Genomic DNA, 12,573 nt, shown 5'->3' with positions numbered 1-12,573 from the left:
GTGCGTTTGGTTCACTTGTTTAGGCTATACTTTAAACCTATTAAATTTACTTCTAAAACAGTAAAAGCATAACAGTGCCTCAGTATTTTGCTTATGTTGGAAATGTTGGCATAAGATCCCATATACACATGTGGATTTTTCTGTCACTGAAGGAAGTCTGGATCTGATTATTGTGAGGCAAAATCTGAAGTTATATAAAAAAAAGGATTTTTTTTTTTTTTATATCGTGATGATGAATCAATTTATATGACGTGGTCTTGCCAAAGACGGGTGTGGTCTTTTGTGAGGCTGTAGGGAAATATTTATATAATCATATTTTTTTCTATTAAAGAAAAGGGTCTGATTCAATGTGGTCCCCATTAAGACATCATTTAGGCTATGAAAAAATAAGAAGGAATAAATTGCTTTACAATGTTGTGGTGTGTAGATCCTGTTGACCCTGTCCTATTAATGCTTGTCTACTGAGGAAAGAGGTCCAGGCAGTTTTACTGGAATGCCTATCAGCGGGCAGCTGGCTTGTTAAATACTCTCCAGAGATTTGGTTTTGGGGTTGTTGTTTTTTTACAAACATATGGCAGTTTGTTTCCTTTTTTACTCAAACACAACAACAATGCTTTTATTTGTTGTCCTCCAAATGGAGCAGCTGAGTCATAATAATTAACATTTTTCACATATGATGTTCTGTTGTTGGGAGGGAACAAAGGACGTTTGTTTCCACAGCACTGCAAAAACAACTCACATGTCTGCTGATTCAGAGTTTGCATAGGATATGATGTACAAAGCTAAACTAAATCCAAGGTCAGCGTTTCATAAATGCTTTTCCCAGTCTTTTAAACTTCATCCATACTGGAGAAATATTCTTGAATCTGGAAGAAGTAAGAAAAACCACAGTTATGTAGCGAGCTGGGCCGTGGCTTCTATTTTGTGGCAGATCCTCCCCCTCGTCTGGAAGCTGTTGAATTTTTCTCCAGATGTGGCGGCCCGATCTCTTTAATGATACACCAGAGTGCAGTGCAGGCGGAGAGTTAACAGAAGTAGAGGTTGAAAATAACATAAACGAGACTGCTCGAGAAGCAGGGCTGGAAAGTAAGCTTGTTGTTTAAGTTTTATGTTTGACTACTGTCGAAAAACAAGACTTATTTTCATTTAAGGAGATTTAATTTACATTTGGGAGAGAGAGGCAACATCTGCAGTATACATGCAATTTATTGCACAATCGGGAAGATGTCTCAGTTTTCCAGCTTAGCTCTGAATCTCCATTTTTTTCCCCTAAAAGGCAATCTCTGAGATTATCCAATCTTTGGACAGCATCACTGAAATGGAGAGAGTCAGTAGTAGGAGGTTTTCATACTACTGTAAATGTGATCAGGATGCCACACAGGCTCTTCTGTCATGATGAGATGTAGCTAACTGCAGCTGAGAGTGTATGGAAGAAGAGCTATTTTTATATTTCAGTATCATTTTACTTTTAAAAGTTTGCAGGTTAAGTAAGATTTGCCGACATGCTGCGTGTGTTCTCTAATAATCAGTGACCAAGACAGGAATTTCCTCAATGAGACATTTGAGACCTGCAGGCCGACTTGCTTTTTTTCTACTCTCACATTGCCAATTTCCTAAACGACAGGTGTCTTTGACTTGGTCAGCCTCCAGAGAGAACAGGTTGCACAGCTGTCTGGCACACACTTGCATGTGCACACACACATACACAAGTAAGAAAAGAGAGAGAGAAAATGAGGCATTTAATGAAAGATGGCAAACAAGTTTTTTTTCTTTGCTTTGGTGCACTCTGGGTTTTTGTTGGACAGCTTTGGCACTGAGGTGCTCCTGTCATGTCTTTTGTATGCGCAAGTGGACCAAACAAAAGCTTATTGAGGAATCTCTGGGAAGCCTGAGCTGTTGGAAAGGAATGCCCTCTCTCATGGTCCAGCACTTTAATCTTAATCATTCACTGGAGGAGGGGGGCTCCTGCATCAGGGTGACAGGAATTCACTCACTGTTGGCCCCAATAAAATCTATTAGGTGAAGAAGGGAAATAGGCTGGTCATGTTTCTGATACAGACAAATTGGACTAATTCTTCCTGTTAGCCTTTCAAAATGACTCCCTATCATTAAAGGGAACACGTGAATATTTACGTATATTTCCCTTTTTTGGGGATTGGTTGCTTAAATCCATGAGAATACACAGGCAGATGTTATTTTTTTTAGCAGTAGACACAATGGAGGATGTGTGTTTCCCCCTATAAGAAGGCGGAGTTTTCTCCCTGGGGTCCTGAGCCAAACTTGGTTATGTAAGGGATACACAGTTTCTCATCTTGATTTGGAGTTACTCGAAAGTTTACTGCCGTTTATTTTAACAACCTGTCTGTAGAAACATTTTAAAGAAAAGCTTCGTTTTTTGCCAAAGAACTGCCTTCCTATCGTAAAACTAATTGAAGACTGACCTTAACCACTGCCAAGGACCACGCTTTTGTTGGTTAATATTCAACTGCAAAAGCGCTTGCCGTGCCTCAGGAGCAATTTGGAAATGAGACTACACTAGCAGCCCAGACACACGGACATGGGCTCGGGTACAAGCCGAGGAAAAAGAGTCGCACCTGCTTGTGTCAGCGAGGTAAACGTGACCAAAACGGGGACCGATGTCGCTTCACCTCAAAAGGACAGCCGTCTGTTCAAGCCTCTTAAAATTCACTCAGTTTTGCGCAATGTGCGTAACCGCGCGCAACCTGACTGCCACAGCGAAGGACAGGATTCGGACTTTTCTGGGAATGAGGAGGATATTGATGGAGAACTGGACACAGTTATGGCAGATTACACAGAAAGAGAGAGCGCTTCGGTAAAGAAGACCCCTCCGAAGAAGACGTTCATCAGATCCAAAACATACGGACTGTGTCATTTCAGCCAGGAGGACGCTGAAGACGACTTCAGCTCTGCTCCGAGGCTCCGAGCGTCAGGAAGAGACCAAGAGCCACGTGTCGCACACAGTGTGTCAAGAGATGTAAACAAGAAGGGCAACTCTGCCTTCGCACACGTTAAAAAGCACACATCTGGGTGTACCACCGAGCACAATGTAAGGACTTTTAAATTTCTACTTTTAAGTACTTTTGCCAGATTGTAATCCAGTTTATGAGAACAAAAGTATGCTTTTAAAGTAACAATAACCGCGAGTTATTATTGAATGAAACACATAATATCCATCCTTCCCTCTCTGCTTTATGTCAGTCCTCCTCACAGGGCTGTTTGACAACAGAGGCTTTGTCGGAAGACGTCCCCACATCAGAACAACAACCGTAAGTAGGCAACTTAAATAAATTATTCATTCCTGACCTCAGTGGAGGAAAAATGCGCAGAGCCAGATCAAATTCACCTTAAAGGAATCGAAATACCAAATCCATTATTCTCAGAGCGTATCAGATACGCCAGATGTTTGCAAGCAGGGGAGAAACAGACAAGTGTCTATTGTTGAAGAATGCCAAAAAGAAAAACATTCATATTTCCAACTTTATTCCAACTTTCTCACAGCGCCATTTTTGTTTTGTTAGTTTTGTTTTGTTTGGGCCTCTACACTCTGAGCGTTGGGTTAAACTGTTTAAATATGTGTCACATTTTCTGTTTGTAATCTTCACCTTCCTGATGTGGGTCTCTACATTTCCCAGGACGTTTGATAGCTGCCATGGCTCTTCTCTCACCACGCCAGTCATCCTGTACGATGGATCAGAAGAGGAGCTGATGGATACCATTGAAAGAGAGTTTAGTTGACCCTCCGAGCTAAGAAAGCTCTTTTAGCAAGCTCTCATGACAGGAAACCGTTTGTATTCAAAGAAAGGGAACCAGGGTTTATTCTGACAAATTTCCTGCTTGCTGGAAAGGCTGCACAATCTATATTTATGCAGGGTTGCCAGGAAAAAAATAATGAACACAGTCTGTGTTGAACTTAAAACAGCATCACTCCCAGTCTGTGCATTTAGCCAAGTCTTATTTAACAAGATGCAGCAGTAATTGCAGAGTTAAAACACCAGCTTGAATATGTGCCAGGAAGTTCTCCTCACACTCACAAGGGTTGGGTTTCTGAAGCAGGTAGGGTGTTACTGTCCAGCTCGACTCCTACTGAGCACTCATTTGCTACCTATTACTAACATGGTTTAACATGTCTGTTTAATGAGACAACACAGACCCTTTCTGCCAGTTCTGTAAATGTCAGCAGGAGAGGTACATGCTTGTGATCTTTTAGCAGTAAAGATGGACTTGTTTCCACCAGCGGTTTTGTGTGAGCATAAAGTGTTCAGGGCTTTAGTTTCTCATGTAGCAAACCCTGCCAAGGTATGAGCAGAGAATGTTTACCTAACATTTCCTTCCTGACCGCAGCTCCTGCACTTTCTCCACCCTGCGAGAATGTGGCTACAGAGAGACTTTTAGTTGGGCAAAGTCTGTTTCTGCTGACACAATTCAGCCATTGAAACACTTCAAAATAAAAGCCTGCTGCCACTTAGTGGCAGAATGCAGAAGTTGTGTGCATGAATACAAACGTGAAATTTTATCAAACTTTTTAGAGGAAATTTCCAATATGAAAATTTGGAAGCAGAGTTAAAAAAAATTTGTGTGTGTTTGAAATAAAAAAGCAGAAAATGTCGAGTTGTTGGTCATGTGACTACTCTGGGAGAAAACGTGTCTGTAGCTGCTCTGTTCTGCTGACTGAGTTATCTGCGTATTGTAATAATCTGCATCAGGCAAATCAAAGTGTCAATCTGTCATTTATTCAGCGCAGTCATCGCAGGGACTGTAGGCAGACTGTACAAAATAAAATATTAATTTGTAAAACAATAAAGGAGAAATATAGCACTTTAAACAGCATGGCATTCAAGGTCTTTTTAGCTAGTCATTTGCTTTTTCGAAGGCCTGTAGAAAGAGATCCTTCTCTGTAAGAGCTTCAGTAGCTTGCGAGGCAGGAGAGGAAGTTGATTTCGGAGCACCTCGTTGTTTCTCACATTCTTTGCAATGTAATCCTCACAAATCCTGTCAGGAGGAGGAAAAAAAAGCCTGTCAATTCTCATTTCTATTTTGGGAGACGAATGCATATTTAAAGTAACGTGCCCTACAAAGCAGCAGATACTTAGGACAGCAGATATTTTACTTGTCTCTAACAGAGCTGCTGCAGGACAGACTTGTTTGTAGCAATAAAGTGAGAATCACGGTAGGTCAGGCAAGGCTGATGGCGCCTGTGAAAACTCCGCCTCCATCCCACTTTACATCCTATTCATTTTGCATCGGACTTAATAAGTGCTGCAATGCTCTGTGTCGTACAAGGGATCTCGCTTTTACTTTTCTTGCCTTAGTTTTTTGACATCTTGCTGGTAAAGGTATCACAGAAAGTTTTTTTACCTAAACAGGGGATATGGTTGCGTCTGAAAAACAAGTGCATCATTGCAGTGACCCTGAAAAGAAATGCACAAGGTTTACATAGGTTCACATCCATAGACATATTTGTAGTCTTCATTTATTCACAAAACTATGTTCATTAGATCAGTTCCTTTAGCAAACATTCTCCGTAGGTTTTTTAATGCCTCATTGTCAGGTGTAGACTGCTCTGTAGAGAGAAAGAGACCTGATGCCTTACAAAGCAAGATTAAGGGCTTAGTTAACTTCATGGTTAACGCTGAGTTTTCAGTGTTAGAAAGGCAGTTCACTTCATGTGAGGGTACACTGCCACGGTAACTTGTACTTCAGACCTAAGGGGAGTACTACAAATCAGGATTAATGGGTTAATTTGCGAAGTCTCGAAATGGGCTGACTTTTTTAGTAATCTATGTTGAAAACACCCAGACAGGAACATGTTCGGTTTGAAATCATCATAAAGTTCCAATTTTTTCCCTATTCTATTAATTCAGTTTGCTTCAGTTTTATTTATATAAAGTACTTAGTGTACTAGAAACAATCCCACAACACTCTATGAGCAAGTATGTGGCGACAGTCGGAAAGAAAAATTCCCTTTTAAGAAGAAGAAATCTCAGACAGAAACCAGGCGTAGGGAGGGGTGACCCTTCCACCATGACCAGAAGAGGGAGAGGGGAAATTTAGAAGGGAGCCAATATAGGGCAGCTCATAAGGGAGAAATATGGTCTCTCTTTCAAGTCCCTGTCAGTACACTCTCTGCACCACTTTGGATCAATTGGCTTTTCAGGGAGCTTTTGGGGCAACCTGATAATAATGAATTAAAATACAGGAGCCTCAAAGTAATAAAGCATTAAATGAAATGTAAATTCTGGTGATTCTGAAATTTTACAAATATTTTATACTCGATTTTAATCAGTTGCTAACACTCGTTTACACATCTGGAATTGCAGCTACTAGAACACAGAGCAGAAACTGTTCAGGCTTTTTATAACCAGGAACACTTATTCAATCAATAAAACCTGCTTCACTTTGATCTGCAGACAAACTAACTAACCTCTGATATAGCTGTGTTGAACTTGCTACCTCATATAGCACTCTGACCTGCTCTGCAGGTTATGTTTCAGTTAAGAGATAAACAGTACAAAAATACCACCTGATCACAAATCAATTCTCTGGAAAACAGTGTCACCATTCCTGGAAGAGCCCATGTAAAGGCAGATCTATAGTTTAAAAAGACTGTTTAAAGTCTATGTTTTTTTGTTATAAGCATTAATAAAAAACATAGATCGTCAAAAACAAGCTCTAATTTGCATTGGCTGCAGCCATTCAAACCCACTTACACAGTGCTGCTTCGGCTGCATTTGTGTCACCTTTAGCCGATATTATATGTTCAGATTTTTCATATTTTCCTAATATGAAGAAAAAGTTTGCCCTTTCTTTCTGAAATATGCCACTGTGCTACCAGCAGACTTGTCCATGTCTACGATTGTTGTCTTTCATGTCATAGCTTGGAAGCGCTGGGTTGACTTAGTTAATTACCACCTTTGTTTGTGTCAGTGGAAGTGAAGCCAGATAAGCAAATGATAACTGTGCACGTTGAACTTGCTTCGAAGTACAAGCCCCTGCAGTATAGAGTAAACCCTGTTTAAATTTTACATAACATACATGTAAACAAAAACATAGTTTTCATGTTGCACCTGTGTCATGATTTCCAAAGACGTGGAAAATTAAACTAACTTCACCTTTGTTTTTAGCTTCTACATGCGTCTCCCTCTGATACTTACAGTGTCAACAAGCAAGATGTAGTCACAACTTCCACCAAACACAATCACATCAGCATCTTTGCCTGGATTAGCTGTGTGCCACAACCTTAAACAGGAGAAGGTACCACTTAAAATCTGATCACAGTTTACAGCAACGCTTTATAACGTTTGTTCAGAGTAATAAATATTACATTCATAAGTTGTTACCTTGGCTTATTCTTAAAGGGATGCTCTAACTCTTTCCACTTCTTTGTTTCGACATCAAGCAACCACCCATCACCTAATCGAGCAAGGTTTGTTTTACTAAGAAGAAAACAACTAGAGGACATAAAAGGACCAAAGCAGCAAAGGAAATAAACTTGAATAAGAGGATGCATTTTCTTACTCATTGGTTTGCAGTCAACACTCAGACCTCCAAACAGGAACAAGGTGTTGTCTGATACTGCTGTGAGTGTGTGCCATGATCTCCCCACCGGAGTTGGGGACAACGGGATTCTGGAAAACCGATTTGGCATGATACACACAGTTAACTTAAAAACTCACTGTGAGCTCAGGTTCTGCATACACCACATGACAAGGTACAGTATAGCAATGACACATGGCTACATACATTTCTGACCATGTCCATGATTCAAGGTTTAAGCAATGGATGTCATTTGTCCTGGTTTCCTGCATTTAAAAAACAGCACAAGTAACTTTCTCTGATCAACACAACATGCATCCATAAACACTACATCGAAAACCAACTGGGACTCTTACCATAACTCTACCTCCACAAATGTATCCTCTGTAACCGAGCGCAGCACTGCCATGGGCTGCCCTTGGAGCAGGAGCTCGGCCCTGCAAGCAAAAACAGTGTATAGTACTGTGCAAAAGTCTCAGGCTACTCCAACATTTCTTTATTTTTTTGCTTCCAGGGACCCAGATGTTATTGGAATTGTTTTTAAAGTTCTTGATGAGTTCTCCAGACTTTCTGAAAGTCAAAGTTACCTTTTCTGTACAACATTGAGTGTCTAAGAGCATTTCAACCAATGGTGTTTTCAAAATAGATAACATTATGAACACAGAAATGTACTACCTGATTTTGTTTCATTTACTTATTTTTTAGCCATTCAGTGATAGACTTTCTAATGTGATCATTGTCCCTGCTGCATAACCCAAGTATGCTTGAGCTTTGGTGCACAAAACTGATGATCTGACATTTTCTACTCAATCTGCTCTCCATTAATTTCGGTAAGTCATCCCAGTCCCCAGACCATCACACTACCACCACCATTTTTGACTGTTCTGTATTGAAATGCTGTGTTAGTTTTATGCCAGATGTAAAGGAATTCAAACCTTCCAAAAAGTTAAACTTTTGTCTCACAGAATATTTTACCAAACATCTTTGAGCTCATCAAGTTTCTCCTTGGAGGTCTCCCATGAATGCTGTTTTTGCCCAGTTTCTTTCTTATTGTTGAATCATGAACTCCTAACTGAGGCTAGTGAGGCTGGCCTCTCTCTCTAGATCTCTAGATGTTTTTGTGACTTCTGTTCTAACCTCCTGGATGAGTCATCAATGAGCTCCTAGAGTAACTTTGGTCAGCTGTCCACTTCTGGGAAGGTTCACCACTGTTCCAAGTTTTCTCCGTTTGTGTATAATGGCTCTCATCGTGGGTCACTGGATTCCCAAAGCCTTATAAATGGCTTTTCAACCCTTTCTAGACTGACATATGTCAATAATTTGACTTTTCAGTTGTTTCTGTAGCTTTTTGAGATCTTTTAGCCAACTTCACTTTGTTAGACAGACTATATTTCAGTGATTTCTTGAGCCAACAGGTCTAAAGGTCTTGGGGTTTGATAGTGAAATTGAACTCAGATTGCGGTTTATCACAGTTAACTCCTTTTTAAAAAGGGGAAAATTCTGTTTTTCAGGTAGGTTTGGATAGCCTTTTTCCCTTAATAAATGAAATCATAATTTAAAAACTGCCGTTTGCGTTTACATTGGTTATCTTTGTCTGAAATTCCAATTTGTTTGATGATCTGTAATGACGATCATGTAATATGAAAGTAAATCAAATATGCAAAAAAACCAGCAAAAGGGCAAACCCTTTTTCACACTGTACATGGTAGCATTTCTTACAGATTGCACTGGATAAGAACAACACGCATAGGTGATGATGAAATATTGCATCAGCTGTTTCTGTTCAGCTGTGTAAGCATGCCCTGCAGGAGCTGCAGTCAAAGATGTTCCACATTTCTTATACACTGTCTCATCAAAGTGTTGTATAAAGATTGCATGTGCTCAATTTTGGAACATTTTGAGAGCAACAGTCAAACATGCCTAGCCTTAGGTCTTAATAATTATCTTTTATTTATATTTCCACTTGTGAAGTTACTAATTAAAGTTTTATAGCATCAGGGGAAAAATCCCACACATGAAATTCCTGACTTCAGTCAATACCAGCATGAATTAATCTCAAACTGACTCACGTGGGTCCGCGGTTCACTCCAGCTGGACTGCATGGGGTCAAATATGTGAACTTCATTGTTCCATCCCCAAAAGACATCTCCCACCTGGCAATAACAAAAGAGCTAAGCAGGTGTAAAGAAGCTAACTTTTCTAACAAAAACCTTCAAAAAAATCTCACAGAGACAGCTAACAGACTTGTAGTGAGTAACAAAAAACCTACCCATGAAGTTTCATCCACAATAAAGCTTCCACTCCTCCGGTCGAGATCACTCAGTAGTTTGTGACCATAACCACCAAAGTAGGCGAGCCTGGAAAAATATCACACAAAAAAATAATTTCCAATTAACATAAAATTATACATCCAATCAAGAACAGACGTAACGCTGAATAGTTTTCAAAACTCAACACAGGTTGTGTTTTTGTTCGGATGATGACTTTAAGATAAAGAATGCTAAAAAGATGTTGAAAGCCTGACAAAACCTGGATTTAACGTCAAATCCAAAAACAGTAAAACCAAGATTACAAGATTAACTTGTTAACAAAAAATGTTGATTGTGTGGACATCCAAATCTGCTCGGAAATTGGTGCAGGAAACAAAGACACATGGATAGCCTCTTCACTTCATGTATCAAAGTAAGATCAAACACCCAGCATTCAATTTAAAAAATGAAAAAGACACGGAAACCTAATTTATCTATTTATCTGTCCATTTTCTTTCACTTTTCCAAACCAGCGTCATGCGGGGAAAATTCAGTATCTAATCCTCAAAATTTCTTTAGTACCAGTTTTTGACAAGTAATCTTAAAAATAGATTTTAGTTCACAACTACTGATTTCCTGTAGTGATTTATGTGGTAACAAAATGCTGAAAATTAAACTTGATTAAAATTTCACTGTGCTCACCGTCCATTGTAAACCCAGCAGGACAATTTGTCTCGGGGAGAGGGGGCTGAGCCAAACTCATGCATTATCCTCTTCCATGTATATTTCCCATCTTCCAGGTTGACGCCGTACATCTGTAGGATGAGAAACACTGATCAAATCTTCATTCCTTTATCTCTTTGCTGCATTTATTTATCAACATTTAACATTTTCTTTCAGCGTCTTTCCGGTCTTTCCACCTTAAGTTCATGCCCATAGATACTTCTGTTTCGCACAACATTATAAGGTTTATGTGGAGTTTTTGACCACTAGAGGCACTACAGAGTAATCTTTAAATGATCAATACTTCCAGCTACTGATCATGGACACAAAAAACATAAAATGTACATTATTTTTAAAACACTATCTCTGCAAATTTTACATAAGGAAAGAAAGCATCGGGAGTGCTTGCTAAACCTTAAGCATTCACACAATGTAAACATAACTATGTTTACAAAAAAAACACGTGTCATTAACAGTCACTTCCTCAGATATTAGTCAAACCTGATTGGTCTGTCCATTGTCATCACAACCTCCAAATATGTACATGTGTCCATTCATGTAGCAGCTGCAGGTCCCAGACATGGGGGGAGGGACGTCCCCATCCATGTGACACACCTTCCTTCAGAAAAATGGAAAAAGAAAAGAAAAATGCAGAAAAACTGCTTATATTCACTCACAACTCAGAAGTCAAACAGCCCCAGGAGAGTGCTTGTAAGTTCAAACATAGCTGAAATGTCATATGACTCCAACACAATTTCCACGAGTTGAAAAACAGAGTGAAAGTCAGGGCTTAACAGGCATTGGTATTTTTTGTTTTGCAAACAGAAGCAAGCAGGAATTTTTTCAGTCTTCTTACCAAATACCTGCGTCTAGTTCATACACCCAGATTTCATCATTAGGTAAGAAAACTTCTTCCTCAGCAACAGACTGGAAAGAACAAAATAATTAAATAAATTAAGCACTTTAGCATAACGTCTCATTTCATTTTTATATTTTCATCTGTCTCCAGAGAAGTGTCAGGTGTTTGAGTCAGAAATGAAAAACAAAATTAAAATTAAACTAAAAAAAATATTTTATATTAACAGATGTTTAATCACTACTGACTTATTAACATATAAGAAGCATTATAATACAGGTGCAGGCGGTGGAGTTAGGTCATGTGGTTTGGGAAATGAAAGCAAAAAAAAAAAAGCAAGAAGCTGTTACATATAATAATGCACAGCAGTCCTCATTTATTTATGAATGTATTTTTATTTTTAATTTTACTAGGTATAAATTGGCATATACAGTTAATGCCACCATTTAAATATCACATGTTTAATACAGTACTGGAGAAATTTCCCTTCTCTTCCTTGTCATTTGTGTCTTTTATGTTTCAGTGTTTTCTCACCATATAGCCTCCCCATACATACAGGAGATTGTCATGCAACACAGCAGTATGTCCGCTTCGTTCCCGGGCGACCAGCTCCGAGCAGTGCCTCTCAAAGGCGGAATCCATAACTGACTGCTATTTACACACAGAGACGTGAAGGCATGCACTTGAACCTAAAAATCACACAAAAAAGGAAAAAATGTCTAAATGTCTCACCTATGCTCAACTATATGTATTTACGAGAACAAAGGCAACAGCTAACTGTGAGTAGAAACTCGAACCATCCTACTGTCTTCGGTTTATGCTAAATATTATTTGGGTATGCGAAAAGAAAAAAATGGTAGTCTACTAATTCAACCGACAAAAGCTCGGAACAGGTTAATACATAACCACAGTACAAAAACACTGAAAAACTAACGTTTAAATAACCATACTTAGTGCATACTCACGGGACGCAACGCGCTGTTAGCTGTCGGATATTATTTCTTCATGTTTTTAAACCTACATATTTTGGACAAGAAAGCCTCGGTGCCAAATACTGTAAACACAGCTACAAAATAAAATACTACTTCCGGTGAACCTCTTCCAGCATAAAATTTCTATTTGTTTTTTTTTTTTATCTCACAATAACTCGGAATTTTGAAGTTATTGAGTCAAAATTTCGAGATATTAAGC

General features: G+C 39.1%; 2 protein-coding genes across 4 annotated transcripts; one reads left to right on the top strand and one right to left on the bottom strand.

Moving 5' to 3' along the window:
* Nucleotides 1-2,220: 2,220 nt before the first annotated feature.
* Nucleotides 2,221-4,629, top strand: LOC309696019 (uncharacterized protein). The gene is made up of 3 exons (XM_082517058.1): nt 2,221-3,067; nt 3,220-3,287; nt 3,654-4,629. The coding sequence occupies exons 1-3, from the start codon at nt 2,558-2,560 to the stop codon at nt 3,754-3,756; spliced, it is 681 nt and encodes a 226-aa protein (XP_082373184.1). The 5' UTR covers nt 2,221-2,557; the 3' UTR covers nt 3,757-4,629.
* A 100-nt stretch (nt 4,630-4,729) lies between these two features.
* Nucleotides 4,730-12,468, bottom strand: LOC309696017 (kelch domain-containing protein 1). 3 transcript variants are annotated; one of them, XM_082517053.1, is made up of 14 exons: nt 12,348-12,468; nt 11,917-12,071; nt 11,383-11,453; nt 11,028-11,145; nt 10,506-10,618; nt 9,824-9,911; nt 9,624-9,725; nt 7,911-7,991; nt 7,762-7,820; nt 7,537-7,646; nt 7,359-7,431; nt 7,173-7,257; nt 5,377-5,429; nt 4,730-5,010 (listed from the first exon to the last, which is right to left on the bottom strand). In XM_082517053.1, the coding sequence occupies exons 2-14, from the start codon at nt 12,022-12,024 to the stop codon at nt 4,866-4,868; spliced, it is 1,206 nt and encodes a 401-aa protein (XP_082373179.1). In that variant the 5' UTR covers nt 12,025-12,071; nt 12,348-12,468; the 3' UTR covers nt 4,730-4,865. The 3 variants fall into 3 exon arrangements, with proteins under 3 accessions (XP_082373179.1, XP_082373180.1, XP_082373181.1); XM_082517054.1 differs by having other exon boundaries at nt 9,624-9,707; XM_082517055.1 differs by lacking the exon at nt 5,377-5,429 and having other exon boundaries at nt 4,902-5,010.
* Between the last annotated feature and the right edge of the window lie 105 nt (nt 12,469-12,573).

Source organism: Aulonocara stuartgranti, assembly GCF_965226115.1.
Source record: "Aulonocara stuartgranti genome assembly, chromosome: 19".
NCBI classification, from domain to species: Eukaryota; Metazoa; Chordata; class Actinopteri; order Cichliformes; family Cichlidae; genus Aulonocara; species Aulonocara stuartgranti.
Note: the sequence above shows the minus strand (reverse complement) of the source record. Positions and strands in the feature narration are given on the sequence as shown.

Bases quoted from the DNA above. Each gene is read 5' to 3' on its own strand.
- LOC309696019 (XM_082517058.1), top strand. From the start codon at position 2,558: ATGGGCTCGGGTACAAGCCGAGGAAAAAGAGTCGCACCTGCTTGTGTC. The intron at 3,068-3,219 runs GTAAGGACTTTT...GCTTTATGTCAG, and splicing joins GGTGTACCACCGAGCACAAT to TCCTCCTCACAGGGCTGTTT. The intron at 3,288-3,653 runs GTAAGTAGGCAA...TACATTTCCCAG, and splicing joins CCCACATCAGAACAACAACC to GACGTTTGATAGCTGCCATG.
- LOC309696017 (XM_082517053.1), bottom strand. From the start codon at position 12,024: ATGGATTCCGCCTTTGAGAGGCACTGCTCGGAGCTGGTCGCCCGGGAA. The intron at 11,454-11,916 runs GTGAGAAAACAC...TGTTCTTTCCAG, and splicing joins ATGTATGGGGAGGCTATATG to TCTGTTGCTGAGGAAGAAGT. The intron at 10,619-11,027 runs GTTTGACTAATA...CTCATCCTACAG, and splicing joins ACAATGGACAGACCAATCAG to ATGTACGGCGTCAACCTGGA.